The sequence below is a fragment of the Bos taurus genome, chromosome 16 (assembly GCF_002263795.3).
Source record: "Bos taurus isolate L1 Dominette 01449 registration number 42190680 breed Hereford chromosome 16, ARS-UCD2.0, whole genome shotgun sequence".
NCBI lineage: Eukaryota > Metazoa > Chordata > Mammalia > Artiodactyla > Bovidae > Bos > Bos taurus.
The window spans coordinates 40,803,356-40,821,318 of record NC_037343.1 but is presented as its reverse complement, the minus strand read 5'-3'; the positions used below and the strand labels follow the sequence as shown (position 1 = coordinate 40,821,318).

General features: G+C 38.6%; 1 protein-coding gene and 1 long non-coding RNA gene across 3 annotated transcripts in view; one reads left to right on the top strand and one right to left on the bottom strand.

Moving 5' to 3' along the window:
• Positions 1–3,979, top strand: part of TNFSF4 (TNF superfamily member 4) — a 20,838-nt gene extending 16,859 nt beyond the window's left edge. Inside the window, exons 2-3 of one of the 2 annotated variants that reach the window (XM_010813221.4) lie at positions 515–563; positions 2,305–3,979. In XM_010813221.4, the coding sequence (XP_010811523.1) occupies positions 515–563; positions 2,305–2,654 (399 nt within the window). In that variant the 3' untranslated portion in view covers positions 2,655–3,979. The remainder of the gene's footprint in view (positions 1–514; positions 564–2,304) is intronic. The other variant, NM_001205715.1, reaches the window with a different exon arrangement.
• Positions 90–17,963, bottom strand: LOC112441832 (uncharacterized). Its single transcript, XR_003029727.2, has 3 exons — positions 17,829–17,963; positions 5,928–6,086; positions 90–1,830 (listed from the first exon to the last, which is right to left on the bottom strand). It is a non-coding gene; the product is annotated as an uncharacterized lncRNA (long non-coding RNA).

The following is a 17,963-nucleotide window of genomic DNA, read 5'->3' as shown; positions in this document are numbered from 1 at the left end:
TTATTGCCTGTGGGCCCTGAAGGTAGGACACTCTTAATCCTGTTTTACAGTGAAAAAGAGAGCAGCCAGGAGGCTCCCAGACTTCACTCCTAGTCCATTCTGGAAGTCTGTGACCATGAAGGATTGACTGGTCACAACCTTGTCCATGAAGAATCTCTATGACTGAATGGGTTTCTTAACAAGATAACTTTTAAGTGCTCTATTATCTAAAATGGGAAATTGGGGCTCAGGGAGCCAAAATAATATACCAAGGAAGAGTTTGGCAAGTGAGGACAGATCTTACTTAGATGCTTGCATGAAAGAGCAGAAGACTCCTAACTTACCTTATGAGATGTTACAGAAAAGCAATGGGGGCAGGCGGAAGGCTGCGTCTAACTCACATAGAAAAAAGGCAAGTCTCTTCTCAAGTCAGTCCCTTTACCTGCTGCATTTCTGCTTCATAGGATGGATGTGACTCGTCAATTCTACTTGTTCATTTTTTTTCCCTAAAAATATATCCTTTTTCTTTCTTTAGGTGCCATCTCAGTACCCTCCAATCCAGAGTATCAGAGTACAGTTTACCAGTAAGTATTGTCAACAGTTTAGTTGGTTCATAGTTTTAAAAGAATCTTCTCTCCAGCTTCTTAATTTCCCCTAGAACATAAGATCTCTCCATTTTCTTAGGGAAACATTAAATCCTGAAATTGTTGGGGCCTGCATATTATTTTCATTAAGGTCAAAGAAGAAAAGGGGAGTAATTAGTTAACAGATAAGTGCTTGTCACTATACAGATTACATTATATTCCTCACTTAATCCTCCTAGGAACCCTTTGAGTAGAAATTACTCTCACTTTTTTTAGGTAAGAAAACAAAGGCTTCTTACAAGTCTGTCTGGCTGTAAGATATGTCATTCCCCAGTAATTCTATTACAGGACAAAATTTTACCTTAATGAGAGTTGGGGGACTTAAAGGCAATGTGATAACTCTAACAAGAGAACATTATTTGGATCCAAGATTAATACTAGGACAACCACCAGTGGTTTATGTATGGATATTCATTTATTAAGTCCTCTTGAGCCAAAGGAAAGTATATCTTGCCTTCTATAAGTGATCCTTGTTTTCAATTCGAAGTATTTCTCAGGGACTTGATTCACAGCAAGAATTACTGAATTGTGCCCAGCAGTGGGAACTTACTCTTTCCTATCACCGAGGGACATGGTCCAGAGTGGAGATTTTGAAGTGTCGTTACTTGACCATTCCGGGTGATACTGAGGCTGCCATGGAAATGGAAGACATTTAGTTTTTGATTTATGCTTGAAATGGCCCCACACAAAGCTGTTAAAGTTATCATTCTGTGTTCTGCTGCTCTTCCTTTTCTTTTTCCTGTGGCAACCACTATTCCCAAGGCACCTTCCAGTAAAAACTGACAATAAAAAGGTAGAAGGGAGAAATAAGTCTATGTTCTTGAGCTCTTATATCAGAACCTGAACCCACAGACTAAGCTTTACTTAGTATTGAAGCATAACTAAGCTTAAGTGATTGTTGACGAAGGCCAGTAATACATGTTGTTGGGAAGTCTAGTTGCCAGGGCATGTGAAGAATTTTCATTTCATGGTGACATGGAGAGAAGAATAAAAGAAAAGTGAAAGTGTTATTCACTCTGTTGTGTCCAACTCTTTGCAACCCAATGGACTGTAGCCCATCAGGCTCCTCTGTCCGTGGAATTCTCCAGGCAAGAATACTGGAATGGGTAGCCATTCCCTTCTCCAGAGGATCTTCCCAACCGAGGGATCAAACCCAGGTCTCCTGTGTTGCAGGCAGATTCTTTACCATCTGAGCCACCAGGGAAGCCTGGAGAGAGGATAAAGAGTTAAAGCGATTACTTTGTGTGGACGGGGTGTGCAGGACCCAGGCAAGAGGCACTTCCACCACCCTTTGCCCTAATCAATCCATTGAACAAAGAAGGCAGCACTGAAGTTGCCAATACCTCCTGATTTTGAAAAAATCAGGGAAACCTTGAGAGTCCATTTCCTGCCACAGGTGTGTTGTGACAACTGCCAGTTGCTGTAATCTTTCCACTCTTGAATCCCAGCCCCCTCTGAAACTCTCTTGGCTACTAGTATTAGCTTTGCCTTTTCCATTCCACAGGGAAAGTGGATTCCAACCCTCATGTAGAAACATAGTCTTCTCTTACTTTTATTCTTTTCAAAATCTGTCCTTATCATTTTCTCTTCGTATGTTTCTAGACATATTGGATGATTGTTGCTTAATGCTGAGTTAAGGAGTCATTCTTTGTTTTTTTTTCTTTTACCCTACCCTCCTTAGAGTGTGAGAATGAGAACGGTTTCATCATCACATCCCCAGACGCGGATGGAACCATGAAGGTGCAGAACAACTCAATCATCATCACCTGTGATGGGTTCTATCTCATCTCTCTGAAGGGCTACTTCTCCCAGGAACTCAGCCTCAGGCTTCTGTACCGGAAGGGTCGGGAACCTCTCTTCTCCCTGAACATGGTCAAAATTGTTGACTCTGTCACAGTGGCCTATCTGCGTTTTAAGGACAAAGTCTACCTGAATATGACCACTCAGAATGCCTCCTGTGAAGACATCCAGGTGAATGGTGGGGAGTTGATTCTCATTCATCAAAATCCTGGTGGATTCTGTGTCTACTGAGGACCTGATGGCTGCACCCAAGCCAGGAACCAGCATGAAGGCCACACTGGGGGTGGACAGGACCCTGATTCTTCCTTGGGAGTGGAGGTGTTGTCCCAGCTCAGCCCTCATATTTGGCCACGTGAGATGTGACCAGAAGCAGATCACTCCTACCCCCACTCAGGGATATTTAAAACTTATTTTTACATACCAATTAACTTTATGTATTTATCCTGTATCTTCTAAATCACCTAACCCTCCTCATCCCTCAAGATTGCCTCAAGCCTGTTAGGCACCTCCGCCAGAGTGAGAAAAAAGGTGCCTCTTCCTCAAGATGTTGTTCCTTTGGTCAGGAAATTATCGTAATAAACTTTCATTATTGAAAAAGACACTTGACTACCATTTGTCATCTGACACTGTCAAAATGAAGAAGACCAGGGAGAGGGGTTTTGAATCTGCCAAAGCCAGTGGACTGACTGCTTGCAAGCAGAGGTGCCTCTCCAAGGTGAGATTTGTTGTAGTCTGCATAGTGCCCCAATCTCTGTCTCATGTGGAGGAATTCAAAAGGAAAATCACCTCATCAACAGCTGTCAGGACTTGATGAAGATAGCTGGCTAAGTAATACTCTGCTCTGGGCTTTTTTTTTCCCCCTTGTTTTCTCCATTTTGCTCTCCCAGCCTCCAAATGTTCTTGATAGAAATTTACCTTCAAAGAACCGTCTCGGGGGTGTGATGCTTGAAAAACCTAATCAGTGATTTAAGGAAAGCTGATGAGACTTTTCTAAGCTGGGAGAGTGAGATAATTTATTGTGAGGGTTATCTTTATCACACCGGAGTGCAGTGAAACCGCACCTCTCAGGATAAGTCAGTGGACATTTGAATAGTCTGGGGAGGAAATCACGTTTGCCACAGAGAGGCAGTGTAACGCATGCCTAATGCTGAGATACATACTCAGCCCCACATCTTGTGCTCAGGTACCACCTTGCTAGTTTCAAAAAATTGCTTTCGGTGAATTGTCCCCCCACCCTTGGGCTGTGCTGCATGGCTTACAGGATCTTAGTTCCCCAACCAGGGACTGAACCCAGGCCCACAGCAGTGAAAGTGCCAAGTCCTAACCATTGGACTGCCAGGGAGGTCCCCGACATGAATTGTTCTGAGCAAGATATTCTATGATACGTGTCTTGACTACTTAGAGGATTTAAATGTGTGTGTGTGTGTGTGTGTGTGTGTCTACTTGTTTGTTATTGACTGTTCTGCAAAGTCAAAGTTATTCAGAGTGGTTGCTAATAAGTACATGTTTATCACTGTAGACAATATTTAAGAAAATACATGTTTTTTAAGTTTAGAGTTTCTGACTGTATTTTTTCTGGACATATGCATTCCAGGCCAAAGCTTAATTGTTTTGTGAGTTGGCTGTCTTTTGTGCTATGGCCTCTCCTCACAGGTGCCCCCTCCTTTTAGGTACACATGGCCTGCTTCTCCCATGCTGGCCTCCTTCAGCAACACAGGGACACTTCTTCCAGCTTCCACCCATCAAAGTACATGTGTCCCATTTAAATCATTCAATCAAAGGGATAATAAACCTTTTTCTGAAAACAGTGGAGTTTTGTGTAAATGAAAAGTCAGGAGATTGGAATTCTAATTTTGACTCTGTTGCTAACTGGCCACAGGACCCTGGACCCTGGACAACTAATTTCCTATTTTGGGATCCTGCTTTTTTCTCTTGTCTCTAAAATGAATGATCATTTTAGAATCTTATGCTCATAAAGCTAAATGTGAATGTACATAGTAAATTCCTATGTACTGGTCGCTGTGAGTCAAGATGTATAATCTCTTTTAATGTGTGGAATAATTTTTTTTTTTTCTCGACAACCTAGTATTTTCCCTCAGCGTTTTTGGTGATTTCTGTGAGCATGCATGCATGCTGTCGTGTCTGACTGTTTGCAACCCCATGGGCTGTAGCCCACCAGGCTCTTCTATCCATGGAATATTCAAGGCAAGAATACTGAAATGGGTTGCCATTTCATTCTCCAGGGAATCTTCCCAACCCGGGATCAAACCGATGTCTCCTGTGTCTTCTGCATTGCAGGCGGATTCTTTGCCCGCTGAACCATCGGGGAGGCCCCGATTCCTTTGAGAACAGTTGCCAGTTGTTACTTAGTGACTTTCTGTTTAGGGAATGACTGAAAGGATTCCAGTCTTGATTCAAATCATAATTTGTTCTTAAGCATATCGGGCAGGTCCCCTATTTTAAATCATAGTTTTGTATTTAGTGCTCTCCTGGCTCTCAGAGAGTGTTAATATTAATATTAATAATATAGCTAATAATAATATTGATATTTACATGGAAACAAATAAAAGATCTTAGAATTCACTACTGGTTAGAGTGTTGAGAGTTTTTATTTATCTTTTTCTTCCTTTCCATGTTCTGATCAGCTAATTCCCGGAATAGGGGAGGACAGGGCAAACTTTCTGGTTTCCTATCTGCCTCCAGTTTCAGCCATTGGAATTATATCCAAGGGATGGTTGACCTGCCAGACTCCGCCTTTGCTTTTGAAAACGTATTCACCATAAGTTCTCAGGGCTCCTCTTCCTGGTTCAAGAGGTGGATTCAAATAGAATTCTATTTACTGTTACCCTTTCCCTCAGTACTGCTTGTCTTGTTTCTAAGTCTGGGATGATCTCCGTGAGTATTACATCCCCTCTCCTTCAAAGTCATTGCATCTGCAGTCTTAAGCAGAGGTCCCAGCTCTTAATGAGTTTGTGTGCACAGTCTGGTCACAGTGATCCCTGTGCCACCTGCGATGGTGTTAACTCCTCTTCTTCCTGAATGCTCCTCTTCCTTGACTTTCTTTGAATTAACCTCTTTCCAGGCCACTCTTTCCATCTCTGTTCTCTGCCTGTCTGATCTCCTTTTACCCCTCCTCTTTCTCTGCCTATCTCTTTTGTGATAATGCTCTATAGAGCTCCATCCTCAGCCCTCTTTCTCTACACAATGGGGGTCACAATCTGGCAGCTGACAAGCCACAATCTAGCTTATGTATGTGTTCAGTTTACTTATTAAGTTTGAATTTAGTCACCAACACTTAAACACTGGGAAATTTTTGACTTGTTTTGACAAAACAATGCAAAACAGAAGATCTGGTGATGCTGGGCCCAATTTTGACATGACAGAAATCATCTCAGTCTGGGTAGCAGCCTCCCTCTTTAGAGAAACTATGCACTCTCCATTTCTCTAGAGTCCCCCCAGTTCATTCTGTGTGCAAATATGCTTACACCAACTCACTTCACTCACTTTCTGGCCATGGGGCATTCGAGTTGTGATCTCTGCTTCAACGACTTGCCTGTTTCATTGATTCTTATGCCTTCAACCACTGCTCCTACACCAATGACACCTCCATTCATTCTCCAGCTCAGATGTCTCCCACTCCAGGGTCACACTTACTTTAATCATCTGTATAATTGTAATAACATATAATGAGTACGTATATGCCAGACATATTAGCCATTTTATATGAATTGTTTTTTTAATTGGAGGATAATTGTTTTACAATATTGTGATGGTTTCTGCTGTACCTCAATGTATATCAATTATAACAATATATATATCCCTCCCTCTTGAGCCTTCCTGTCCCCCCAATCCCACCCCTCCAGGTCATCACAGAGCACCAGACTGGCCTCCCTGTGTGCTATACATCAACTTTCTGCTAGTTATATGAATTTAATTCTGTGTTTCTAACAGCTCTTTGTGGTAGGTATTATTCCTGTTTTACATATGAGAAACAAACCCTCAGAGGTGAAGTAATTTGTCCCAAGACATGAATCTAAGAAGTGGTGGAGCTCAGATTCAAGACCAAGGCTGGTTGACACCAAAGACCATGCTTTTAACCACTGTTTCCCTGCCTCTGGGCAACTCCATATGGAAGTAATGGGTACTTTACTCAGGATGCTCACAAAAGAATGTCCTCTCCTTTACAAAACCCACTCCTCTTCCTAATTCATGCTGTTGTTTAAAGGCATCGTAACCAATACTGAAGCCAGAAGCCCCGGTGTCATCCTATTTTCCTCTTTTTCCCAGCCCCCACCCACAAGCTTGTGGTCTTTGGCTTCTCCTTTTGCAGTGACCTCTCACAAGGCCTGCATGTCTCAGTGAGTTCTCATTGGATTAAGAGAATGATATCCTCTGTTTCAATAAATGAATGAAATCAATGGACAAAATGAAGCAGAATGCCATGGTGGAAAGCTTGTGATATTTGGAGCCTAGTTTTAAATCTTCACTCTGCCATTCACTAGCTGGCTGACTTTGGCAAGTGTTTTTTTTTAAACTCTTTGAATCTTCACTTTCTTTATCAATAAAAAAGGGATGTTAACACATATCTCGAGCTATTTTGAGTATTAGAGTATCTAGTATATTGCCCGGAACATAGTTGGTCTCTATAATAATTATTAATTTACAAAAGTCACATCCACAAGACAGAAAGTGATTGCCAAATGAATAATGAAATTTATCTGGTTTAGAGATGGAGAGATCACTCAAGCAAATGGAAGAGCTTTGCAGAGTTTAGATTGGAGAAGAGGAAAGGAGAAGATAGAGGAGAACAGTGTATGTGAATGTCTCTGAGGTGGGAATTCTCATGGTACTTTCTGGGGACAGGGAGCTTTCACTGTGCTTATGACATTCATTCTCTCATTTTTTAATTTGAACATATTCTATTTTCCAGGATAGAAACCTGTGTTTAGTCATGGTTGAAGGTAAGGATTAATGAGTAATTTGAGGATAAAATATTGGAGGCATTAAAGACATAGCTAAGAATTTTGGATCATGGCCTATAAAGGGAGACACTCAGTGTTTTTGAATAAAGAGAATTTATCATGATTTGGGGACAGAACCTAAGTTCTTGTCAATATCACTTTTCATTTTGACCCAATTTATATGAATACCTTATTCTCTGTCAATTGAACAAAAGCTTTGAATTACTTCTAGATGAAAATAAGAAAAACAAATGTCATAAAACCCAAGTTTTTAATACTTTTGGCAAAAGATTACAAATTATTGTTTAATAAAGACCATAATGGTTTTTAAAATATTAATTAAAATTTTATAAGTCATATATTAGGATATCAATGAGATATTATGAGCACTAAAAAAATAATCACTGAAGAATTCAAGCACCATGAACATTTTTTTGTTTATAACTTAAACTATTTAGTTTTCAGCAGTGCTTTGGAATTGCTTACCATCTGTCTACCTATCCATCTATCACTCATCAGTCATCTAACTATTGTACTTTCCCCCTGAAATAGCCTACCTCATAGAATGTGTGGGTAGCTTGGAACCTTTCTCAAGAACATCCTTAGTAATTAGTCATTGTGGCTGTTATGGCCACTCATTCAATGCATAATCCATGGGATCAAGACATGGAAGGATTTGTTAAAATTTAAGTGTAAATATTACTTAGGAGAGCTGATATGTGAGCCTGTTAATGCTTTATCACCACCACTTTACCCCCAACCAAAAGCTGGTCATATGATTCATTCCAGTCTTGAGGGTGTGGGATGTAAGGACCTTTAGCTCTGACTGATGCCTGGGGGACAACTAGGGTAGCACTGAATCCAGAAGCAGTCAGGGAATTGCCTTAGGAAGAGAATGTTGAACTTCCAGGTTATCCTATCATTCTGACATAGCCTTTCAGAAATCTGAAGCCACGGTGCCTAGGGGTGTGTTTAAACATGGACCTTGACCAGCATTTTGATTAATGGAACTTGTTGACTTTGTTCATCTTTCTATGGTCTGTCTGTGAGAGGAACAGAGGAATGCTAGGACTGAAACAGACCTCAGCATTTGGGTTTTCTTGGAGTCATGCCAAGGCTGAAAAAAGACTTTTACATTCACATACATACTCTTTATTGATGATAGATACAAAAGACCTTTTATTTTTCTCCTGATTTATTCAGTCTTGACCTTTAGTTTTTGAGGTTTGAGGTTAAAAGTAGAACAGTAACAAAGTAATATGTTTCTAGAAATACAAGCAGGAAATAATTTCTAAAGGTCATTTCAACCCAGCTCTTTACGTTTATTTAGGGTGTACTATTTATTAGTAAGGACATTTATCATCTTAGTGATTTTTAAGATATGACAATCTATATCCACCCCCTATAATCAGTTTTAAGAGTTAATATTCTGCTGTCCTTTGACTGTTCTTTAAGTAAGGCAACTTGAAACTTTGAATTTATAAAAATCTCATTCACTATTATAAATTAAGCAATAGGCAGTCAGTATAACTGTGCTCTACCACTACTATATACCACACATTGTACTTAGCATTTAGTGATACCTTTCTTCTCGAACCCAAACCAATAAAGTAAATGGCAACGGGGTCATACTTAGCAATAATTACCTTAAACATAAATGTGTTGAATCCCCCAACCAAAAGACAAAGACTGGCTGAATGGATAGAAAAACAAGACCCCTACATATGTTGTCTACAAGAGACCCACCTCAAAACAGGGGACACATACAGACTGAAAGTGAAGGGCTGGAAAAAGATTTTCCATGCAAATAGAGATCAAAAGAAAGCAGGAGTAGCAACACTCATATCAGATAAAATAGACTTTAAAACAAAGGCTGTGAAGAGAGACAAAGAAGGTCACTACATAATGATCAAAGGATCAATCCAAGAAGAAGATATAACAGTTATATATGCACCCAACATAGGAGCACCTCAATATGTAAGACAAATGCTAACAAGTATGAAAGGGGAAATTAACAATAACACAATAACAGTGGGAGACTTTAATACCCCACTCACACCTATGGATAGATCAACTAAACAGAAAATTAACAAGGAAACACAAACTTTAAATGATACAATAGACCAGTTAGACATAATTGATATCTATAGGACATTTCACCCCAAAACAATGAATTTCACTTTTTTCTCAAGCACACACGGAACCTTCTCCAGGATAGATCACATCCTGGGCCATAAATCTAGCCTTGGTAAATTCAAAAAAATTGAAATCATTCCAAGCATCTTTTCTGACCACAGTGCAGTAAGATTAGATCTCAATTACAGGAGAAAAACTATTAAAAATTCCAACATATGGAGGCTGAACAACACGCTGCTGAATAACCAGCAAATCACAGAAGAAATAAAAAAAGAAATCAAAATTTGCATAGAAACAAATGAAAATGAAAACACAACAACCCAAAACCTGTGGGACACTGTAAAAGCAGTCCTAAGGGGAAAGTTCATAGCAATACAGGCATACCTCAAGAAACAAGTCAAATAAATAACCTAACTCTACACCTAAAGCAACTAGAAAAGGAAGAAATGAAGAACCCCAGGGTTAGCAGAAGGAAAGAAATCTTAAAAATTAGGGCAGAAATAAATGCAAAAGAAACAAAAGAGACCATAGCAAAAATCAACAAAGCCAAAAGCTGGTTCTTTGAAAGAATAAATAAAATTGACAAACCATTAGCCAGACTCATCAAGAAACAAAGGGAGAAAAATCAAATCAATAAAATTAGAAATGAAAATGGAGAGATCACAACAGACAACACACAAATACAAAGGATCATAAGAGACTACTATCAGCAATTATATGCCAATAAAATGGACAACGTGGAAGAAATGGACAAATCCTTAGAAAAGTACAACTTTCCAAAACTGGAAAACAGAAACGAACCAAAAAGAAGTAGAAAATCTTAATAGACCCATCACAAGCACAGAAATTGAAACTGTAATCAGAAATCTTCCAGCAAACAAAAGCCCAGGTCCAGACAGCTTCACAGCTGAATTCTACCAAAAATTTAGAGAAGAGCTAACAAACTCTTCCAGAAAATTTCGGGGGAAGGTAAACTTCCAAACTCATTCTACAAGGCCACCATCACCCTAATACCAAAACCTGACAAAGATGCCACAAAAAGAACTACAGGCCAATATCACTGATGAACATAGATGCAAAAATCCTTAACAAAATTCTAGCAATCAGAATCCAACAACACATTAAAAAGATCATACACCATGACCAAGTGGGCTTTACCCAAGGGATGCAAGGATTCTTCAATATCTGCAAATCAATCAATGTAATACACCACATTAACAAATTGAAAAATAAAAACCATATGATTATCTCAATAGATGCAGAGGAAGCCTTTGACAAAATTCAACATCCATTTATGATAAAAACTCTCCAGAAAGCAGGAATAGAAGGAACATATCTCAACATAATAAAAGCTATATATGAAAAACCTACAGCAAACATTATCCTCAATGGTGAAAAATTGAAAGCATTTCCCCTAAAGTCAGGGACAAGACAAGGGTGCCCACTTTCACCATTACTATTCAACATAGTTTTGGAAGTTTTGGCCACAGCAATCAGAGAAGAAAAAGAAATAAAAGGAATCCAAATTGGAAAAGAAGAAGTAAAACCCTCACTGTTTGCAGATGACATGATCCTCTATACAGAAAACCCTAAAGACTCCACCAGAAAATTACTAGAACTAATCAATGAATATAGTAAAGTTTCAGGATATAAAATCAACACACAGAAATCCCTTGCATTCCTATACACTAATAATGAGAAAATAGAAAGGGAAATTAAGGAAACAATTCCATTCACCATTGCAACTAAAAGAATAAAATACTTAGGAATATATCTACCTAAAGAAACTAAAGACCTATATATAGAAAACTATAAAACACTGGTGAAAGAAATCAAAGAGGACACTAATAGATGGAGAAATATACCATGTTCATGGATTGGAAGAATCAATATAGTGAAAATGAGTATACTATCCAAAGCAATTTATAGATTCAATGCAATCCCTATCAAGCTACCAACGGTATTCTTCACAGGGCTAGAACAAATAATTTCACAATGTGTATGGAAATACAAAAAACCTTGAATAGCCAAAGCAATCTTGAGAAAGAAGAATGGAACTGGAGGAATCAACCTACCTGACTTCAGGCTCTACTACAAAGCCACAGTCATCAAGACAGTATGGTACTGGCACAAAGACAGAAATATAGATCAATGGAACAAAATAGAAAGCCCAGAGATAAATCCACACTCCTATGGACACCTTATCTTTGACAAAGGAGGCAAAAATATACAATGGGTTAAAGACAATATCTTTAACAAGTGGTGCTGGGAAAACTGGTCAGCCACTTGTAAAAGAATGAAACTAGAACACTTTCTAACACCATACACAAAAATAAACTCAAAATGGATTAAAGATCTAAACGTAAAACCAGAAACTATAAAACTCCTAGAGGAAAACATAGGCAAAACACTTTCCGACACATATCACAGCAGGATCCTCTATGACCCACCTCCCAGAATATTGGAAATAAAAGCAAAAATAAACAAATGGGACCTAATTAAACTTAAAAGCTTCTGCACAACAAAGGAAACTATAAGCAAGGTGAAAAGACAGCCTTCAGAATGGGAGAAAATAATAGCAAATGAAGCAACTGACAACTAATCTCAAAAATATACAAGCAACTCCTGCAGCTCAATTCCAGAAAAATAAATGACCCAATGAAAAAATGGGCCAAAGAACTAAATAGACATTTCTCCAAAGACATACAGATGGCTAACAAACAAATGAAAAGATGCTCAACATCACTCGTTATCAGAGAAATGCAAATCAAAACCACTGTGAGGTACTATTTCACGCCAGTCAGAATGGCTGCTATCCAAAAGTCTACAAGCAATAAATGCTGGAGAGGGTGTGGAGAAAAGGGAACCCTCTTACACTGTTGGTGGGAATGCAAACTAGTACAGCCACTATGGAGAACAGTGTGGAGATTCCTTAAAAAACTGGAAATAGAACTGCCATATGACCCAGCAATCCCCCTGCTGGGCATACACATCAAGGAAACCAGAATTGAAAGAGACACGTGTACCCCAATGTTCATTGCAGCACTGTTTATAATAGCCAGGACATGGAAGCAACCTAGATGTCCATCAGATGAATGGATAAGAAAGCTGTGGTACATATACACAATGGAGTATTCCTCAGCCATTAAAAAGAATACATTTGAATCAGTTCTAATGAGGTGGATGAAACTGGAGCCTATTATACAGAGTGAAGTAAGCCAGAAAGAAAAACACCAATACAGTATACTAACACATATATATGGAATTTAGAAAGATGGTAACAATAACCCTGTATATGAGACAGCAAAAGAGACACAGATGTATAGAACAGTCTGTTGGACTCTGTGGGAGAGGGAGAGGGTGGGATGATTTGGGAGAATGGCATTGAAACATGTATAATACCATATATGAAATGAGTTGCCAGTCCAGGTTCGATGCACGATACTGGAAGCTAGGGGCTGGTGCACTGGGATGACCCGGAGGGATGGTACGAGGAGGGAGGAGGGAGGAGGGCTCAGGATGGGGAACATGTGTATACCTGTGGTGGATTCATGTTTATATATGGCAAAACCAATACAATATTGTAAAGTTAAAAAAATAATAATACACAAAAAAGAAATGAAAATAGGCCATTATTTTTGATCTTTTACTCTCAAACCCCAAATACTTGCTGCTGTTCTGTCTATTGTTTATGCCTCTCCTAGCATTCATGTTGGAGAAGACAATGGCACCCCATTCTAGTACTCTTGCCTGGAAAATCCCATGGACGGAGGAGTCTGCTGGGCTGCAGTCCATGGTGGCTGCAGTCCAATAAGAGTCGGACATGACTGAGCTACTTCACTTTCACTTTTCACTTTCATGCACTGGAGAAGGAAATGGCAACCCACTCCAGTGTTCTTGCCTAGAGAATCCCAGGGACGGGGAAGCCTGGTAGGCTGCCGTCTATGGGGTTGCACAGAGTTGGACGTGACTGAAGTGACTTAGCAGTAGCAGCAGCACTCATATATTATCCAGATGCACTGTAGAATATTATTCAGTCAATACAAAATTGATAAAGTATACATTATTTGTATATTTTTCATTTATACTATTTCTCTCCATTTAGTCATGTTGATACTATTTTAAACTCTTAAAATCTATGCAAACACACTCTTTTAGGCAATAAGCAATTCTCATTCCATTTACAATTAAATCTTACTTTATTAGAGATCAAATACATAGCATTTTTGAAAGAGCAGACATCTGAAAGTTCAAAATAAGTTTGTCTATGAATTTTCATTTTTAGAATGTTGAATTATAAGATAAAGAGACTAGAGACTGAGTTAATACATTTCTTATATGCATGCATGCCTGCTCAGTTGCTTCAGTTGTGTCTTTGTGACCCTATGGACTGTAGCCTGCCAGGCTCCTCTGTCCATGGGAGCCTCCAGGCAAGAATACTGGAGTGGGTTGTCATGCCCTCCAGGGGATTTCCTGATCCAGGAATCGAACCTGCATCTCCTGCATTGCAGATGGATTTTTACTCCCAGTGAGGCACCGGGGAAGCCTGATTTCTTATATAGCATTCCTTAGTGTTCTTGCCTGGAGAATCCCAGGGATGGGGGAGCCTGGTGGGCTGCCGTCTGTGGGGTCCCACAGAGTTGGACATGACTGAAGCGACTTAGCAGTAGCAGCAGCAGCATATCATTATTATTATTATTCATCTACAGATAATTGTTGAATTCCTACTTTGCATTATGGTGTGCCTACTATGCTAGGTAGTCAAAATATAAAGAAAAATACAGAATCGGTTCTTTTCAGTAAGTATTGAATATAGTATGTAGCACTAAGTGGAGTGAGGAGAAGCTAGATATCTGATATCAAGATGTCAGATAAAAACTGATGTTGATAACTATAAAGAAAGGAATCGATTTGAAAGATATCAGGAATGAAAACTAATAGGACCTGTTGATTGGTAGGATGTAAGTGGTAGATTTTGTGGTGAGGAATTCATTTGTTCATTCATTAAAACTAATATTTTGAGAGTCATGAAGAAATAAGAAACAAGTGAAAACAAAAGAAATAAAAATGTTAATGCTATGAGAAAAAAAGTGTGAGGTTATTGACTTTAAATGGGGAAGAGACCTTGTTGAGGAGATGCCATTTAACTCAAGATCTGAAAATCTGAAGAAACTAGCTGTTTGAAGCAAAACATGTTGGTAGGGGCCAATGAGGTGGGGGTGGATTATGAAAAAGGAAGTTAAAAAATTGGTCACTTCTATGACCATGTGACCAACTTTGTAAATAAGAACTATAATAATTATGAGTATTTCTCTTATTTTGATATGACCATGTTTATGTATATATTACTGGAGGAGGACATGGCAACCCACTCCCGCATTCTGGCCTGGAGAATCCCCATGGACAGAAGAGCATGGTATGCTACAGTCCATGAGGTCGCAGAGTCGGATATGACTGAGTGATTAAGTACAGCACAGCACACGCATAAATTAACCACTCTTTTCCTTCCACTTTCCCATTCCTTCCACTGTGAACACTGTAGCTGTGTTCACAGTGTTAACTTTATATATTAGTGTGACTCAGCTGGAAGAGCAATGAACATCATCCAAAAATGAATAAGTGAACTTTGTATCTTATTTGTGGGAGAGAGTTAACATGCTTTTGGTTATACAAGGAATAGATCCATCATTGGGTGGAAGCATCATTTTGGTATTCTTTTTATTTGGAAGTTACTATGATTGAAAGATGCTGTGTTGACACTGGGTGAACTGTGGAGGGTTTGTATTAGTACAAGTTAGCTAACCTTGAAGTTTAATTCCTCGCTTTCTTTTTCCTGTGTGCTTGCAGGGAGAAGACTGCGTGAAATTTAGAAGGTGGAAATGAAGGAGCAGCTATTTTTATACTCAAAGGTATAAAAATGTTATCTTTCTGGGTCCAGTATTCAAGGGAAAGTGACAGCATGGAGAAAAGGCAAGGAAGCTCCAATATGTAAGATAATAGGAGTCCTTGAGGAAGAAACCAATTTTAAAAACAGAAAAATGTGTCCAAAACTATAGTTTAAAAAATCTCTTCTGAAATGATAAAATTTGAAACCGCATATTACATGCATGGGAATACTGACCCTGAAGGACCAATACCAAGACATAGTAAAATTACTGAATGTAAAAAAAGAAAACAATAGGCATCTAGGCAAAAATGTTTTCACCAGACTCTTTGAGACTAACACTTTATTCATTTTCTTTTTCTGCTGTAAAAGATTATCAGAAACTAGTGGGCTTAAAACAACGGAAATCTATTCTCTTAACAATTCTAGAGGCCAGAAGTCTGACATGAATCCTATAGAGCTAAGATCAAGATGGCAGAAGGGCTGACTCTTCTGGAGGCTCTCAGGGAGAATCCATTTCTTTGCTTTTTCCAACTACTAGAGGCTGTTCTCATTCGTTGGTCAGTAACCCTGGCTCACTTCACATTTTCTCCCCTTGCTTCAATCATCACATTGCCTTCTCTCTTTTTTTGTAGTCAAATCTGCCTCTGCCTTCCTCTCATAAGGATACCTGTGATTACATTTAGGTCCATCTGGAAAATCTAGGGTAACCTCCCCATGTCAAGACTCTCAATCACATCTGCCACATCCCTTTTGCCATATAAGTTGACATATACACAGGTTGCAGATATTAGGAAATGGAGATTTTTGAGTGGGGAGAGGCATTATACAGTCTACTAAAAACACACAGCCAGAAGAAAATGGAGAACATTTAAAATACTCAAGAAAATACAAGACAAAAATTTTATATCCAGCAAAAATAACATTCAAGTACAATGGGCATAGAAAAATTGCTTTCAACTTTAAAAACTCAGGAAATATTGTTCCCATGAACCCTTCTTGAAGAATCTATTAGAAAATAAACTATAATAACTAGATAGACTTTGACCTAGGGACTTGTGATCTGAGAAACCAAGTTTTTTTTTTTTTTCTTTTTTAATTAATTTTATTTTATTTTTAAACTTTACATAATTGTATTAGTATTGCCAAATATCAAAATGAATCCACCACAGGTATACATGTGTTCCCCATCCTGAACCCTCCTCCCTCCTCCCTCCCCATACCATCCCTCTGGGTCGTCCCAGTGCACTAGCCCCAAGCATCCAGTATCATGCATTGAACCTGGACTGGCATCTCGTTTCATACATGATATTTTACATGTTTCAATGCCATTCTCCCAAATCTTCCCACCCTCTCCCTCTCCCACAAAGTCCATAAGACTGTTCTATACGTCAGTGTCTCTTTTGCTGTCTCGTATACAGGGTTATCGTTACCATCTTTCTAAATTCCATATATATGCATTAGTATACTGTATTGGTGTTTTTCTTTCTGGCTTACTTCACTCTGTATAATAGGCTCCAGTTTCATCCACCTCATTAGAACTGATTCAAATGTATTCTTTTTAATGGCTGAGGAATACTCCATTGTGTATATGTACCACAGCTTTCTTATCCATTCATCTGCTGATGGACATCGGAGATAAGACTTGAAAGGAGGAGGTTATCCTATACAATGGCTATATCCTCTGACACCATAACTTTAAAATGGGAAGGGGAAGATATATTAAAAATATATTTTAAACTGATCTTATTAACTGTATTGGTGGTAGTTATATTAGTATTTTGAAACTGTTGTGGAAATGTGGAATAAAATAAAGGTACAATCATCATTTAAGAATTAACTCAAAGAAAGCTCCTCTGTTAAGTCCTCCTTTAATTCTACTAGGAAGAAGAGCTCTTTTCCTATCTTTAAATTCTCATTATACAATTATTTTTATGACACATTATTTAAAATTTTTTTGCTATAGTGATTTGAAGCAAGTTTTTTTCTCAAGCAACATAATGATGAGTTTCTATACCTGGCACAGTGCTGAGTATATAAGGTTGGCCAGTGCATAATTTTTTGTGAGTACATAAATGATTTACCTGGAAGAAACAGCAGATACAGAGATAATACATTGATATTGCTAATAAAATGGGTCCACATTTCTTGCTTTCCAAAATGTTGCAATGTCTGAACAATAGAGTATCTTTGTTAATAATGTCAGTTTATGAAATAATGAAATGTTTCTTATATAAGCCTGAATCCTGCCTCCAAGTGATTTGTTTTTACTTACATTGGTAGTATGGAAATAGGTCCCTAAGGACCCATACTTTTATTGTTTTCTGAAGGTAGTTAGTTCCTATGGATACAATTTGTTAGACAAGTCTCATAAACCATAATTAGCTACCCACCCCCACACAAAATCATACCATTATTACTCACCTGCCCACAGCATCTTTGTGCATAGAACAGGTTACTTTATACAGACTGTAAAGTAGCGATAGAATTCATTCTGAGTCTGTAGCCTGGTCATGTGCTTACACGCAGAAGACAGTTGTAACAGGAAGCTTCTGCTGG